The sequence below is a fragment of the Streptopelia decaocto genome (genome assembly GCF_964273445.1).
Source record: "Streptopelia decaocto genome assembly, chromosome: 8".
NCBI lineage: Eukaryota > Metazoa > Chordata > Aves > Columbiformes > Columbidae > Streptopelia > Streptopelia decaocto.
In genome coordinates, this window is record NC_138662.1 from 1,524,003 (window position 1) to 1,536,699 (window position 12,697).

At 41.2% G+C, this 12,697-nt stretch overlaps 1 protein-coding gene across 1 annotated transcript in view; it reads right to left on the reverse strand.

Annotated features, from left to right (window-relative positions):
* NUP210 (nucleoporin 210) overlaps positions 1 to 12,697 on the reverse strand; it is a 63,963-nt gene that overhangs the window by 12,942 nt on the left and 38,324 nt on the right. Inside the window, exons 20-30 of the mRNA XM_082059896.1 lie at positions 12,283 to 12,384; positions 10,518 to 10,646; positions 9,685 to 9,812; positions 8,906 to 9,041; positions 8,538 to 8,600; positions 7,452 to 7,631; positions 6,064 to 6,144; positions 5,014 to 5,145; positions 4,649 to 4,807; positions 3,711 to 3,802; positions 2,083 to 2,257 (exon numbers count right to left, since the gene is read on the reverse strand). Coding sequence (XP_081916022.1) covers positions 2,083 to 2,257; positions 3,711 to 3,802; positions 4,649 to 4,807; positions 5,014 to 5,145; positions 6,064 to 6,144; positions 7,452 to 7,631; positions 8,538 to 8,600; positions 8,906 to 9,041; positions 9,685 to 9,812; positions 10,518 to 10,646; positions 12,283 to 12,384 — 1,377 coding nt within the window. The remainder of the gene's footprint in view (positions 1 to 2,082; positions 2,258 to 3,710; positions 3,803 to 4,648; positions 4,808 to 5,013; positions 5,146 to 6,063; positions 6,145 to 7,451; positions 7,632 to 8,537; positions 8,601 to 8,905; positions 9,042 to 9,684; positions 9,813 to 10,517; positions 10,647 to 12,282; positions 12,385 to 12,697) is intronic.

A 12,697-nucleotide genomic window follows, 5' to 3' on the forward strand; every position in this document is an offset into this window, starting at 1 on the left:
CATCTCTGGTGAGTCTGAAAAAAAAGTGGCTAGAATACCAGTATATACAACTGTCTATTCCCCAGGCCGACATACTCAGTTAAAATATCAGTGCACAGAGTCATCTGCCCAACCAGCTGAGGTTATGAGCCAACAAAAACACCATTTCCCCGACAGGTTTTCCAGCTTGCTTTACTTTAAAATCTCAGACGCTGTCCCACAAGGGACAACTGCTACATTTAATATTGATGAAAACAGCTATGCTGAAGCATCTCAATTTTTAAAGTATTTAAATAAAAATATTCAGTTGAGTACAGCTGGTGCAGGCAAGTGCTTAGCTTGCTGCCGTGCTAAGCACAGTCACTCCTTACTTGCAACGTCCTCCTTACCTTATAGTCTCTTTTTTTGAGCAAAGTTGAAGGTGTAAGTGTTAAGTGATGCTGCTGCAGCAGTTTGGTTCTTAATTGTGTACAGTTGTAACCAGACAAAACAAGAACTTAGAGAAGGAAGGACGGCGTGAAGGAGAGAACTCTGCCTTAGACTGACATGACAGATTTCAGCTCATCTCCTCTGTCACAAGTTTTCCTGTATGACCTTCAGCAAAGCCACTCAAACCCTCTCTGTGTTCTTCAACCACAAAGTCACAGCAGCAGCACTGTGTGACCCCATGGGGTTACTGTGAGGTTAAAAATAGTATTTCTATAAAAGCAGCATAGTCCTAATAAGTACCGAAAAACAAATTGGTCGTACAAGATGCTGAACTGAGATGGTTCCTACTACAAAAGGCTCACAAGCTTAAGATCATAGTGCACCAGCTCCTCAGTTCTGTGATATCCTGTGTGCACGAAGGGAGAATTTAACTTCAGTACCACTCTATGTCGTTCAAGCCAACCCAAACTTGTCAGATGTCTTTCACTCGCCAGATCCAGCCGTGAAGAAACAAGGTCACCTCTCGCAGAGCTGCAGACATGCCCTGTCACCGCCTCGCAGCAGCGCTGGCAGTACTGAAACTGCAAAACCGCACCACAGTGTCTTTTTCCACTGTCCAGCCAGGAAGACAGAGCTACCCGCTGAACATTATGGTAAAACACATTACAAAAACACACAAAATATCAAGCCACTTCACAGTGATTATAATATACTTCCAAAGAATTTGGAGTCAGCACTCAATTATGTCTTTCTCCTTCAGCTGGGACACAGGAAAGATGCTGACAGAGTAACCAGGGATACAAGGGAGCGGAGCAGTGGGTGTCTCAAGGCTCACGTTGCCGGATGCAGAAAGTTCTTGGCACAAAGACTTTTGAACAGAAATGAAGGACATACATTCCCATATGTCCCAAGTGCCCAACCAGTAAAGATGTATTAGACTTCACAGAACAGCATTCCATCGACAGATGAAGTTTTGAGGAAAAAAAAAAAAACAGGTTTCATTAGCCTGGAAACAAACTGCTGAGTTTTGCTCCAGATTTGTCCCAGATTTCCCTGAATTGTCCACGTTTTGGTGAAGCTCCGGCGCATGGGGCAGCCCTGGCCGCGCTGCTCACAGCTCACCCGATACCCGCCACAACAGCGGAATTACTGCCTCGGATAAACCAGGTTCTCATGCAGAGATTCACACTGTGTGCAAAGGCTGAACTGCTGCGAAACGGCAGAGAAAGAGAAGTTCTGGGGCACTGTGCAGCTACATGTCCAATATCTTGAAAATCTCGGAAGCACTTATGTACCTCACAACACGAGCTGCATTTAGATTCATTACTCCAGATGATATTTGCCTTTTTTGCACATTGCAAAAAGCATGTTTATGACATTAACATATTTTTTTTTTAATTGAACTTGTGTAATTACAGCCTCCTAAGAGATTTTTAGGACAAACGTTTTTTAGACTATTTACGGCACATGCACATGAAGGCCTTTCTTTAAAACAGGATTTGGGATTTAACGCTTACCCATCTAGTTTACTACACTAAACTTTTTTCAAAGCTCAGAACTGACTATTAATTCCTATACTTCACATTTTTCACAAGGGGAGTTCAAAATGTGCAGTTACTCATCCCTGTTGCAGTCGTAAAACAGAAAACTGCAAAAAGAGAGAGATGATACTACCTTAACAGCAGCTACAATGGTCTGGTTGATCCCAAATGATTCTTGTGAAACCACTTCAATTGTCGATGATCCTATCAAAGACCCAGAGTTCAGGAAACCTCTTTCATCAATTTTTACAACAGGAACTTTATCTGGTCCATCCAGAACACGGTAACTCAGTGAAGCCACTCGGTCCCTTAAGAAAACAAACAAACAAACCAGAATGACAAAAAACAGGGGACCCCCTTAAATCAGTAAAACCATATTTACACCAATATATTATGCAAAACTAAAAGTTTGCTATGCAGTCCGTGTTTTTTCCACATGTCCGCAATAAAAGCTGAAAAGCCTGCGTTCTAGTCTAAGAAGGAAGTTTTAGTTCTCATTCAAGCTCACTTGGAAGAATTCTTCTCTGGCTTTAGGCATGGAATGATATCTAGTTTTGACCCACTGCCCCGCAGTGTCATCATTCACCCATGGAAACTTGATTCCAGATAATAATGGTTAAGGCTACAACAAGCAGCTTCTGCCGTCATTGTCTGTAAACAATATTTAGAGGGAGATTAGTCTGCAGGGCCAATGCTGGCATTAGAGAGAACGCCAGGGATGTGATTAATTAGATCTCATCAGTTTCCTGGAAATGGTTTTGTAGACAAGGTTAATTTTTGGAACAACTCTCACCATGGTATTTGCATATTAATAAAGTGAGCAAATACATAAACTGTAATTAGTGAGCATTCTGAGACATTAGCTACTTTTAAGTATCACTTATCGTATCTTCTGAAAGATCTGTAAATGATTGTTTTGTTTTTCTCCCAAGATTCTTCATTCATATAGAAATTACTTTCTCCCAGAAAGCAAGCATTAAAGCTGCATTTTAGTTGCCCTTTTCTTGGCAATTGTGCAATTGGTTTTGGTAGTAGAGTTCAGACATACGGGCTCCAACATTGGATAGTGAACATAATGGGCCACAGACAAACTGATATCTGACCGGTTACTGACTAATTAATCAGGAAACTGCTCTGAAGAGATAGCAAAACAACATAAGTGGCTGCAAGTGATGGGGCTCCTACAGAACTGTTTCAAAAGTAGGTGCTGAATGACCATGGTCACTGGAGCTCCAGGGTTCCCATCCCTTAACAAGTAAATGCAGCTAACGCCTGGCGCTCAGCGTGTGTCCTCCTGTCTGTCTGCACACTGTGTGCTGGAAAAACACACGTCGAGCCTGATCTGAGTCCAAGATGTCAGACTTTGAAAACACCTTATGTAAAAAGGACTTCTCAGTTGGAAAGGACATTCGAACCTCAACATCTAATCATAGCCTCTGTGTAAGAAACACAGAGAAGTATGTTTCATAAAGCCTCTAGAGGAAGCAGGTTACTGCTTTAACTGGCTCAGTATCTTTGAAAATAAGGATCTATACGTTCCAAATACCAAATGAATTTTCTAGCTACAATCTAACTAATGCAAGATTTGACAGAGCCCAACAGTACAGATAAGATACTGTTGATCACCAGATAAGTTGTGTATGATATGGATGTACCGTGATAGTCATTTTAAAAGCCTAACCCAGCTTACTTCAAACAGAATTGCTTTACAGTTTGGATAAACTGTTTACACAAATCACAGCATAAAAACCAATCACTGACCTGTTTGTCTGAAGTTTAATAAAGGAATTTGGTGACATTAAGATCTGTTCCACCTCTACTTCTGGAGTGACTAGATGAAGCTTTTCAAACACCTGGAAAATAAAAGGCATTTTAGCCTATTGCTCTGTGCAGCAAGTCATTTATTTCCAGTTATTTCACCCTCAAAAAAACCCCAACCCAGATAAAACCATAACACCTTTTTTTTTTAACCTTCTAAAATATATATGTAGAGTAAAAAAATGAAAATTAAACATGAATATTTGAGAATGGCAGCGTCTTCTACCAGTTATTCTGAAGAGCATTCATTTCTATGGCTGTAGCTATACCATGAAGTAATATGAAAAAAGAAGCAGATTTGGAGCCTCCACATCCACCCAAGTTACTTCCACCTACCCCAAGCCGGAGCCCGTGAACTGAGTGCCCACATGAGATACACTCCTCAAGCACATTTTCCAGCTTCGTTCTATCTAAAGGAATTCAGTTTGCACATCTGAAGCTGCTCCCCAAAGCATGGCAAGTGGGAACTACCAGGAGATTCATTTCCTGACCCAAATTAACATGCCTGTGTAGACAGTAAGATAAGCACTGTCACCAAGAAGTATGATTGTGCAGAAGGGAACTACAGCACCCAAGTTCTTTAACAGGTCTATCACTGCTTACCCACAAGACACAATTCACCTCTATTTCAGGTGGTCTACAACAAAAACTAACTCCTGAATTTTGTTCAGTGTGTGACTGTTCAGCGTCAACCTTACCAACACTTGGGGAGCTTGGAGGTCTCCAAATAGCAAAACATTACGCAAACAAGAGTAAGGGCTCAAAGACAAACCAAAGCCAGAACTACTCTTTCACATCTCGAATTCCAGACCTCAAATACAGACTTGAATTCAGCACTGAAATAAAAATTAAAATACTAACTGCGAGGAACATTATCATACCTGAATTTGGATTTCATCGGACAGTTCTTTTGCCATGTTGTAAAACTGGTTGGCTGCAGGATCAAGGGCCTTCACAACAACTTTCAGTCCTGTTCTTCCCTTTACTCTGCCGTAAACATCCATTGCAAAGTTGTATTTTGCAGGAAGCTGAAAAGAAGCCTTGGACAGGAGAAAGTAATTCAAATTTTACTCATGGAAAGAGTTGACATTGACACAGAGAAAATAAGCCACCCAACACTGATAGTCGCTCTTTGATTTTGGGTAAATGGAAGGAATAATATTTTCTCAATTCTCGTTATGAAGCAGTTTCCTTTTTCCCAACATACACGTGCAAGCAAGTACACAAACACACACACACAATTTACCTCACTGTGTCTTGTCTTGACATCCAGAGTGTCTCTCTTTGTGACAGACCAGTGGAACGTTAACCCCGGCACTGCGTTGCCAAATGAGAAAGGAGTCTGGCTACTGGTGATGCCCATTACGTAAACTGGCATCTAGAAACAGAGAAACCAACTTTCTTAGGTAATTCTAGGATGCTGGCCAAACCCGCACAGAGCAAACAGAATTAAACTTCAAATTCATCGATCACGAGCTGGTATTTCTTCTGAAGAAAATAATTTGGCTGCTATATATGTTGCAGAGATACATCACGCAGAAGACTCAAACCACCACCACCTTGTAGGAAGCAAGTTTTGATTTATTCTCATTTGCTACATGCTCTACAAAAAACAAGTGCCAGTTTTTCACCAGAAAAGATTAATTCAATAATTCATTTGTCCCATTTGCAGCTTCAAATCATATGCTCTTATATTTTCTGCATTTTTGTCGAGATGATATCCCTGATTAGCTCTGCTCTGGTCATCAACCTTCCCCTTTCAGCTCTCCAAATTAAGACAACATAACATAGAAACACAAAACTGTCTTTTTCAACTTTTTTTTAATCTTCAAAGGAATTAATTCACCTGGGACCAGTGAGGTAGAACCACCAGCCATTTTGGAATGAATAACTAAAAGGGGAAATAGACTTACAAAAAGATAATTTGAACAGCATCTGTTGTTCTGGCTATAACAGACACACTGTCGATTTTTAATGTACAAAGGAAGAAAGTCTCCACTGCAAACAGAATGAAGATGAGAGAACTCTTCTCCATATCAAATGATGCTGCTTCAGCAGGACCTGAATTTCTAAAGATCAGCCTGGTGTACAAGGGAAACGTGTCCTGATTTCTCTTTGAATATGTCCAGCTCTGGAGCTTCCCCACTGATAGCACATTATTCCTGCAGCAGCGGTGGCAGCCCCAGAGCAGGAACCGCTCCGAGCTGGGCGGCGTTATCAGGTGACCGAATCAGAACGGCCACAGCTTGCAGGTCAACATTTTAAAGCAATAAAAGCTAATCACAAATCAACTAACCTGTGTACCAGTTTTCATCCGTGTAATTGGTGCACGGATTCTAACAGCCGTCAGCTGTACGACTTCAAGTTCCACTTTGTCCTGAACAGGAGGAAGAAGACATTGTAAGCACTTGTCAGGTCTCAACTAGGTGTCACTTTCAGGATCTATTCACCATTTTGCCATTATTTAATCACTATTGCCACGTGATTTGTGTGTTACTGATCACAGAAGACACAGAGGGACATAACTCAGTAGGACTGTAAAACAATGATAAAAGCATTAACTTTGTAAATTGACAGGCATTTAAAAAATGTCACCAAAATTTAAAAGTAACAACAAAAAAAGCTCTGCTCAAAATTAGTGATGAGTTGAATGACAGAGCTGAGAGGTGACAGCAAAGGACAAGATCATGGGGTCTCTGCGAGAAGAAGGATGAATAATCCCAGTAGGCAAAGAACACACTGAGAGGATTAGAAGGAAGTGAGAATGCTAAGCAGCAAAGGGGACAATCAAGAATAAAAGGATGATGTGATACTCTGATGACCCTTCTTCACACATCCTGACATTCCTGACAGATTTTATTCCTACTTTATACTGCGAAGGAAAGGTCAGACCTGGACCTCACTGGTCTGAGTTTCCAAGACTGAGCTTTCAAGTTCATTCTGCTTCCTGCCTCAGCACCAGGGCAGGCTGCTGCTCCCGCATTACAAAGTTCAGAGATATATACATCTAGAGAATTTTCATTTAAAAAAAAAACCCATTCCTTTGTCTCCTCTTGGCCTGTGGTGCCATCTTTCAAGCAGCTGAGCTTCGTGGTGCGCGGCAACGTCCTCTCTTGACCTCCCATGAAGAGCCCTACGATTTGGCCCAAGACACAGATTCTGATGGAATGTCAGGGATTCATCACCTGAACTTTGCGGATGGATTCAGATCACAGCATGGAACGAGGCACAGCCTGCCTAGAGCTTCAGAGACAATGTGCTTCTTACTCAACATCTACCTTCTGACTTCTGCTGCCATAAGACGCTACTAAACTGTAAGGTAATGCAGGCAAGGACAACCTTCTGCTGTTTTAGAGAGGCTTATTTAGACAGGCTTTTCTAGATTTACTGATCAATTCTAAAGATCCCAGACTGTTCATAGAGTCTCCCTGGGTTATCAGTAGATCCTTGTTTTAAGGTACAGCAAGATTTAGCTGTCTGTTGACAGTATCACCTGCGTCAGCGAATGCATAAGTTCACAGGCCAGGGAGTAAGAAACCCTGATTTTTCATCTCCTGAAGGAAACCAGGGATCAAGTACACAAGATAACAGTGCTAACACGAAAAGACTATTTGTCCCTTTAGAGCCAAACCCACGAGCTAAACGGAGTCTCTTTCAGCCACAAACAGTATCAGAAAACACTACCTGAGACACCACGACAAGCTTCCCTGTCTCTGCATCGACAGCTTGCACCACTCCTGTCACCGTCCCGTTCCCAATCGCCACTCCTGTGACAAGGCCGGTGCTGTTCACTGATGCAATCTTCTCATCGCTGATGGAGAAAATGATGTTGGATTGAGGTTGAGGGCCTCCTTCTGAAGTGATCTATAATTAAGAGCACACAAACCAACCAAAATTAACCCGTCAGATCTTTGTTCCAGTCAACATGACAGGGCACACCCCTTCCCTGCTCAGCACCACAATGTCTTCAGTAAGAAAAAGTTGTTTGAACCTTCCAGGGCACCTCAGGGCTTATTTCTCCTGCACACTGGTCCTTCCATGATGTCAGACTGCGAAATAGGTGAGCTAAGCACAGAGGTGGCCTATGTGCTGTGCAGAATGTGACGGGCTGATCTCCAGCCAGCCCAGAAAGTTTCAGAACAAGTTCCCTTCACCACACACAGTCCAGCTTCGCTCTGTGGTTCGGTCGGCAGAACTGCCCGCTACGCTTAATGTCAGGGAGGTGACAGATTGTTAACGCTGGTATTGGTCTCTTCTCCCAGGCAGTCAGCAACAGGACAAGGGGGCATGGGCTTCAACTCTGCCAGGGGAAATTGAGGCTGGAGATTAGAAAGCAATTCTGTGCAGAGAGAGTGGTCAGGCATTGGAATGGCTGCCCAGGGAGGTGCTGGACTCACCGGCCCTGGAGGTTTTTAAACTGAGATTGGACATGGCGCTTAGTGCCACGATCTAGTCAATGGACTGGAGTTGGACCAAGGGTTGGACGTGATGATCTCTGAGGCCTTTTCCAACCCAGTCGATTCTGTGATTCTGTATTTAACACTGGAAAGCTGATACCACCTTAACACAAATAAATACTAAACCTTGGATCCAGCAATACAATAAAAGAAGGCAGCTCAAGAATGAAACTGTTCTCGTTGGGAGGAGTATTCAATGTGGTGAATGTAGCTAAATTGCCAAGTTGAATATCTTCTGAAAAATAAGTTTTAAACATTTATTTTAAAAATAGAAACTACAAACAAGAGAAAAGACAGAAGAAGATGCCTTTACCTGAATCATGGCCCCGATAATTAGGGTCACTTTCCTCGGCAGTAGTCTAAATGGGGGAAAGACCTGAAAACAGAAATACAAATACTTGTGTTCACACTATTTCAATCAGATAAAACAGTACACACAAGTGTAAAACTGGGTCTTCACTTGCTTAATTACAGTAAATTGAGCATGCAGAAACTTAATTCATCACTTCCAGTTAAAAAACACTGCTATCTCAAATGGAGTAGATTTGGGTAACTTCTGGAGAAAAGGATCTGTTTACTTTTCCTGGCATATTAATTACTACACTATAAGTTAACTATAACACACTGTTCTAAAATAACATAGATTTTGTTTACGCATGTATTTCATATGACATTATTTACTTCAATTTGTTGTGGAGCGGAGTTGATTCTTTGTCCTCTTTTGTCAGCAACAGTTGCCATAAGACTGGTCTGACCGATGGCCATCCCGTGCACCAGAAAAGCAGCAGTGTGGTCATCGACAGCTTCACTGAGGGGCCTGTAGCAAAAAAACGTTAAAACAGAGAAGTTAATTGAATAAATTACAGGAATAACAAACGCAAAGGACTTATTTAGTGCATAGCAGGATGACTAAATGACTACGCCTTAAGCAAATTAAGGTAACCATCACATTTCTACATTTCAAAACTCAACAGTCCAAAAAACTTTCTTCTGTCATTATAATAATTGTATTTAGAGCTTGGAAAGTAAGAAGCTTCAAGGCAACAGGATGATTTAGCCTGTTTCTAAAAGGTGAAGCGACAGATAGAGTTTGTGTCATGGTTTAACTTCACTCTATCCCAGCCAAGCCAGCACTTTGATAACATCAAATGTGTCTTCACAGAGTTCTTCACCTGACATTATTTGCCAAGTCGCTGCTTCCAAGATGCGCAAAGCTCTGTGAAATATTATAGCGTATGAATGTAGTCTCAGTCAACGAGACTTAGACTGTGAGCTTAGGAGATTTTCCTGACAAATAGCATTTTTTTTACCATGTAATAAGCAATTACAACTTTACAAAAATAAAATCAATAAAAACTCAATTGTATACTACCATGGCTCCAAGCCAACACTTCTACTCATTTTTTGCTTATTCTGCCTACAAACATATTTGCAGATTAATAAAAAAACCATTCACTTACACAAGCGAAACAATTTGAGATGCTGCCCTTAGTTTTAGATCCATGACAGAAAAGTATTTTGCCAGAAAAGGCTTCTTAGAGTCATCCAGAACTCTGACATGAGCTTTGACTGTTTTTCCAATCTCCACCTGAAACACAGGCACATCCAGTCATTTCTCATTTCAACTATTCTTATTTATTAGCATAAACGTTTTCATTTTCTTTTGTATTACACTCTTAGTAGGACATTAGAGATAAAGCCCCAAGGTTAGATTAGCACTGATTTTAAAGAGTAATCCCTGCCAGCTACGGTTAGTGTCAAATTAAATAAATGAATTCAAGTCTTTCAGCTGGCAAGGGCATAATTAAAACATCCAGAAATATCAACACTTATTTTGTATAAGACGCACCCAAGCTGTCAAGTGAAAGGACTTGGACCTTTTTTTGTTCATTTTTAAAACATGACATATGGAAAATGACCTTGGGGCAAAACCTACTCCTAAAAGAATTGCTCTCCTGCACTTTAAACTATGGGGAATGTAAATTAGCACGTTCATATAAATTATGAATTAACATTGCTGTGTAGATGCAAAAGTTGAGATTGCTGCCACACAGAACATGGAGCAAGAGACACTTGATAGTCTGAAAGGTTTATAACCTAAAAGGACAAATTTGGGAGGGAGAAACAGAAACACAGGGAGATCAAACTGTTTCTCTAAGGCCGCAGAGCTGCAGCAGAGCCCCAACCGCTGCATCGTATCACAGTGACCATGTCTCATCTAGATGTCCGTGATCAGCACAAGGACTCGGGGCAATCTGGATCAGCTCACAATGCTGGTTTCAAAGCCACTGACCTTGTCAACAACTCGGACGTACAGTTCCTGTATATTAGATACATAAATGTCAGCTTTGGCTGGCGCGGGGAAAGCCAAACACAAGTCATGAATCATTACAGTCACCGATCCTGGAAGCAGAGGATGCACCTGCAATGCCAAAAGAAAATTCTATTACAGCACCTTTTATTTTCATTTGCCTGTCACTCCTGGGATAGAATTTATAGCACTTCCAGATGCAGTCAATGCAGAAGTCTCCAAGCCTTAGGCGCAGATAGTTCTTCCACCAAAGCAAAAGTAAAGCTGTAAAATGTGTGTTGAAAGTATCATACTATTGAGCTAGGGCAAATAGGCAGCAATTGAATTAATGTGTCTTAATCTAGAAGCAGTCTGGCACCCTGGTATTCTCCTTCTGCCAACACAAGGGCAAAAAATCCACAACAAATCATTCAGAGCAACGAAACTTTTCTTAGGGGAGTGAAAAACAAAATGATAAGGAAGAAAAAACAAGGACAGAGACTATGCTTATAAAGCATTGGTATTGCTTCCTACCAGATTCTTACTTTACAGGTATTGCTTTTAATCTGAATGAATAGCCAAAATCTGGTGATACACCTTCCCAAGTAAGAGGACAATTGACAAATTGTGTATTTCTTTGATAGAACTATAATTAGGTCTTTTTTTCTTTTTATACAAAGAACAAACACATTACACTTCTCAGAATACAGTGAGAATCAAACAATGAAGAGAAAGCCTCTGCTCTAGATAACTCGGGTTTCTCAGAACAGTTTACCATAAACCACCCCGTACCAATTTGGCTCCACTGACACCTGCAGAGCATTCTGCTGGCTCCCACGGGAAGGAAAACCCATAGGCGACACTGGAATTTAACAGGAGAGTGTACAACATACAAAAATAAGCTCATCTCCTCTATTTTTCTGCTCCTCTGTGCCCAGCTGACTTGGCTGGAAAAATATTCCCACCTTAGGCTCTCAGAGACGACCAAAATGTTTCACCAACACTCTAAACAACTTAAAAAATTCCACCTTTATCATCATGATTTCACAGCTTTATCAACGTTATTTATTACAAGATAAATGTGTGAATTATAAATTTGTGAAGGCTACTCTTTAAAACAACTTGTGTCACTTCCAATTCTTGTCTAATGAAAGCTAGAATGCAAATAGTTGTATTGTTACTCATTGTACAATGTATCTTCTATCCTGGGTCTGGATAACTGTAGTTTACTTGCATCTTCTAGTGGAAAGGCACATTAAAAACTTCATACGGAGATCAGAAATCAGCTCTTTAATAGGTATTTATTCACAAAATGAGGATGAAATACTGTGATAGCAAAATATCCTGAAACAGCACTGGAAGAATTTGAAGGTTTCAGAAGTACTTGCCTACAACAAATATTCCAATATTATTCTAGAAACCAATTAATCTTTCGTATAGCACTTCTGAATAATTCCGTCACATTATTTTTCATTTTGTGCTTATGAAATCAGGAACAATTTACTGAAAAAATTGTAACTGGAAAAGAACAACTTGTCTCTGGCCTTACAGAGTATACGTGTGCAGCATGACTGCAGGGAAACTATTTCCTATAGCTGAAACTACAGCTGACATTGCTAGAGCAAAGGTGCCCTGACTGCAACAGGCAAATGTGCCCAAGGGGCAGTTATTGCCTCTGTCCACACGCATGGAAAACAACCAGTTGTGATGAAACCACAGAATGGTAGAATGCGAAAAAGACATAAACCAGCAAAAAAACTTCACTCACCAAAGCGATACCTTGAGCTTCCTCATGAACCACTCTTACAACACTGGCAACGCTGGTGTTAATGAAAAAATATCCAGAACCTTCTTTGATGAAAAGTTCTGCCTGCAAAACCAGAAGAGCATCCAAAATTAGGCTGCGCCTTTCTAACATATTGCTAAAGGCAATATCCTTACACACATGAGGGAGCTGGGCTTGTTTAGTCTGGAGAAGAGGAGGCTTAGAGCTGAGCTCAGCACTCTCTAGAACTACCTGAAGGGCAGTTCTAGCCAGGGGGGGATTGGGCTCTTCTCCCAGGCATCAGCAATAGGACAAGGGGCCATGGGCTTCAACTCTGCCAGGGGAAACTGAGGCTGGAGATTAGAAAGCAATTCTGTGCAGAGAGAGTGGTCAGGATTGGAATGGCTGCCCAGGGAGG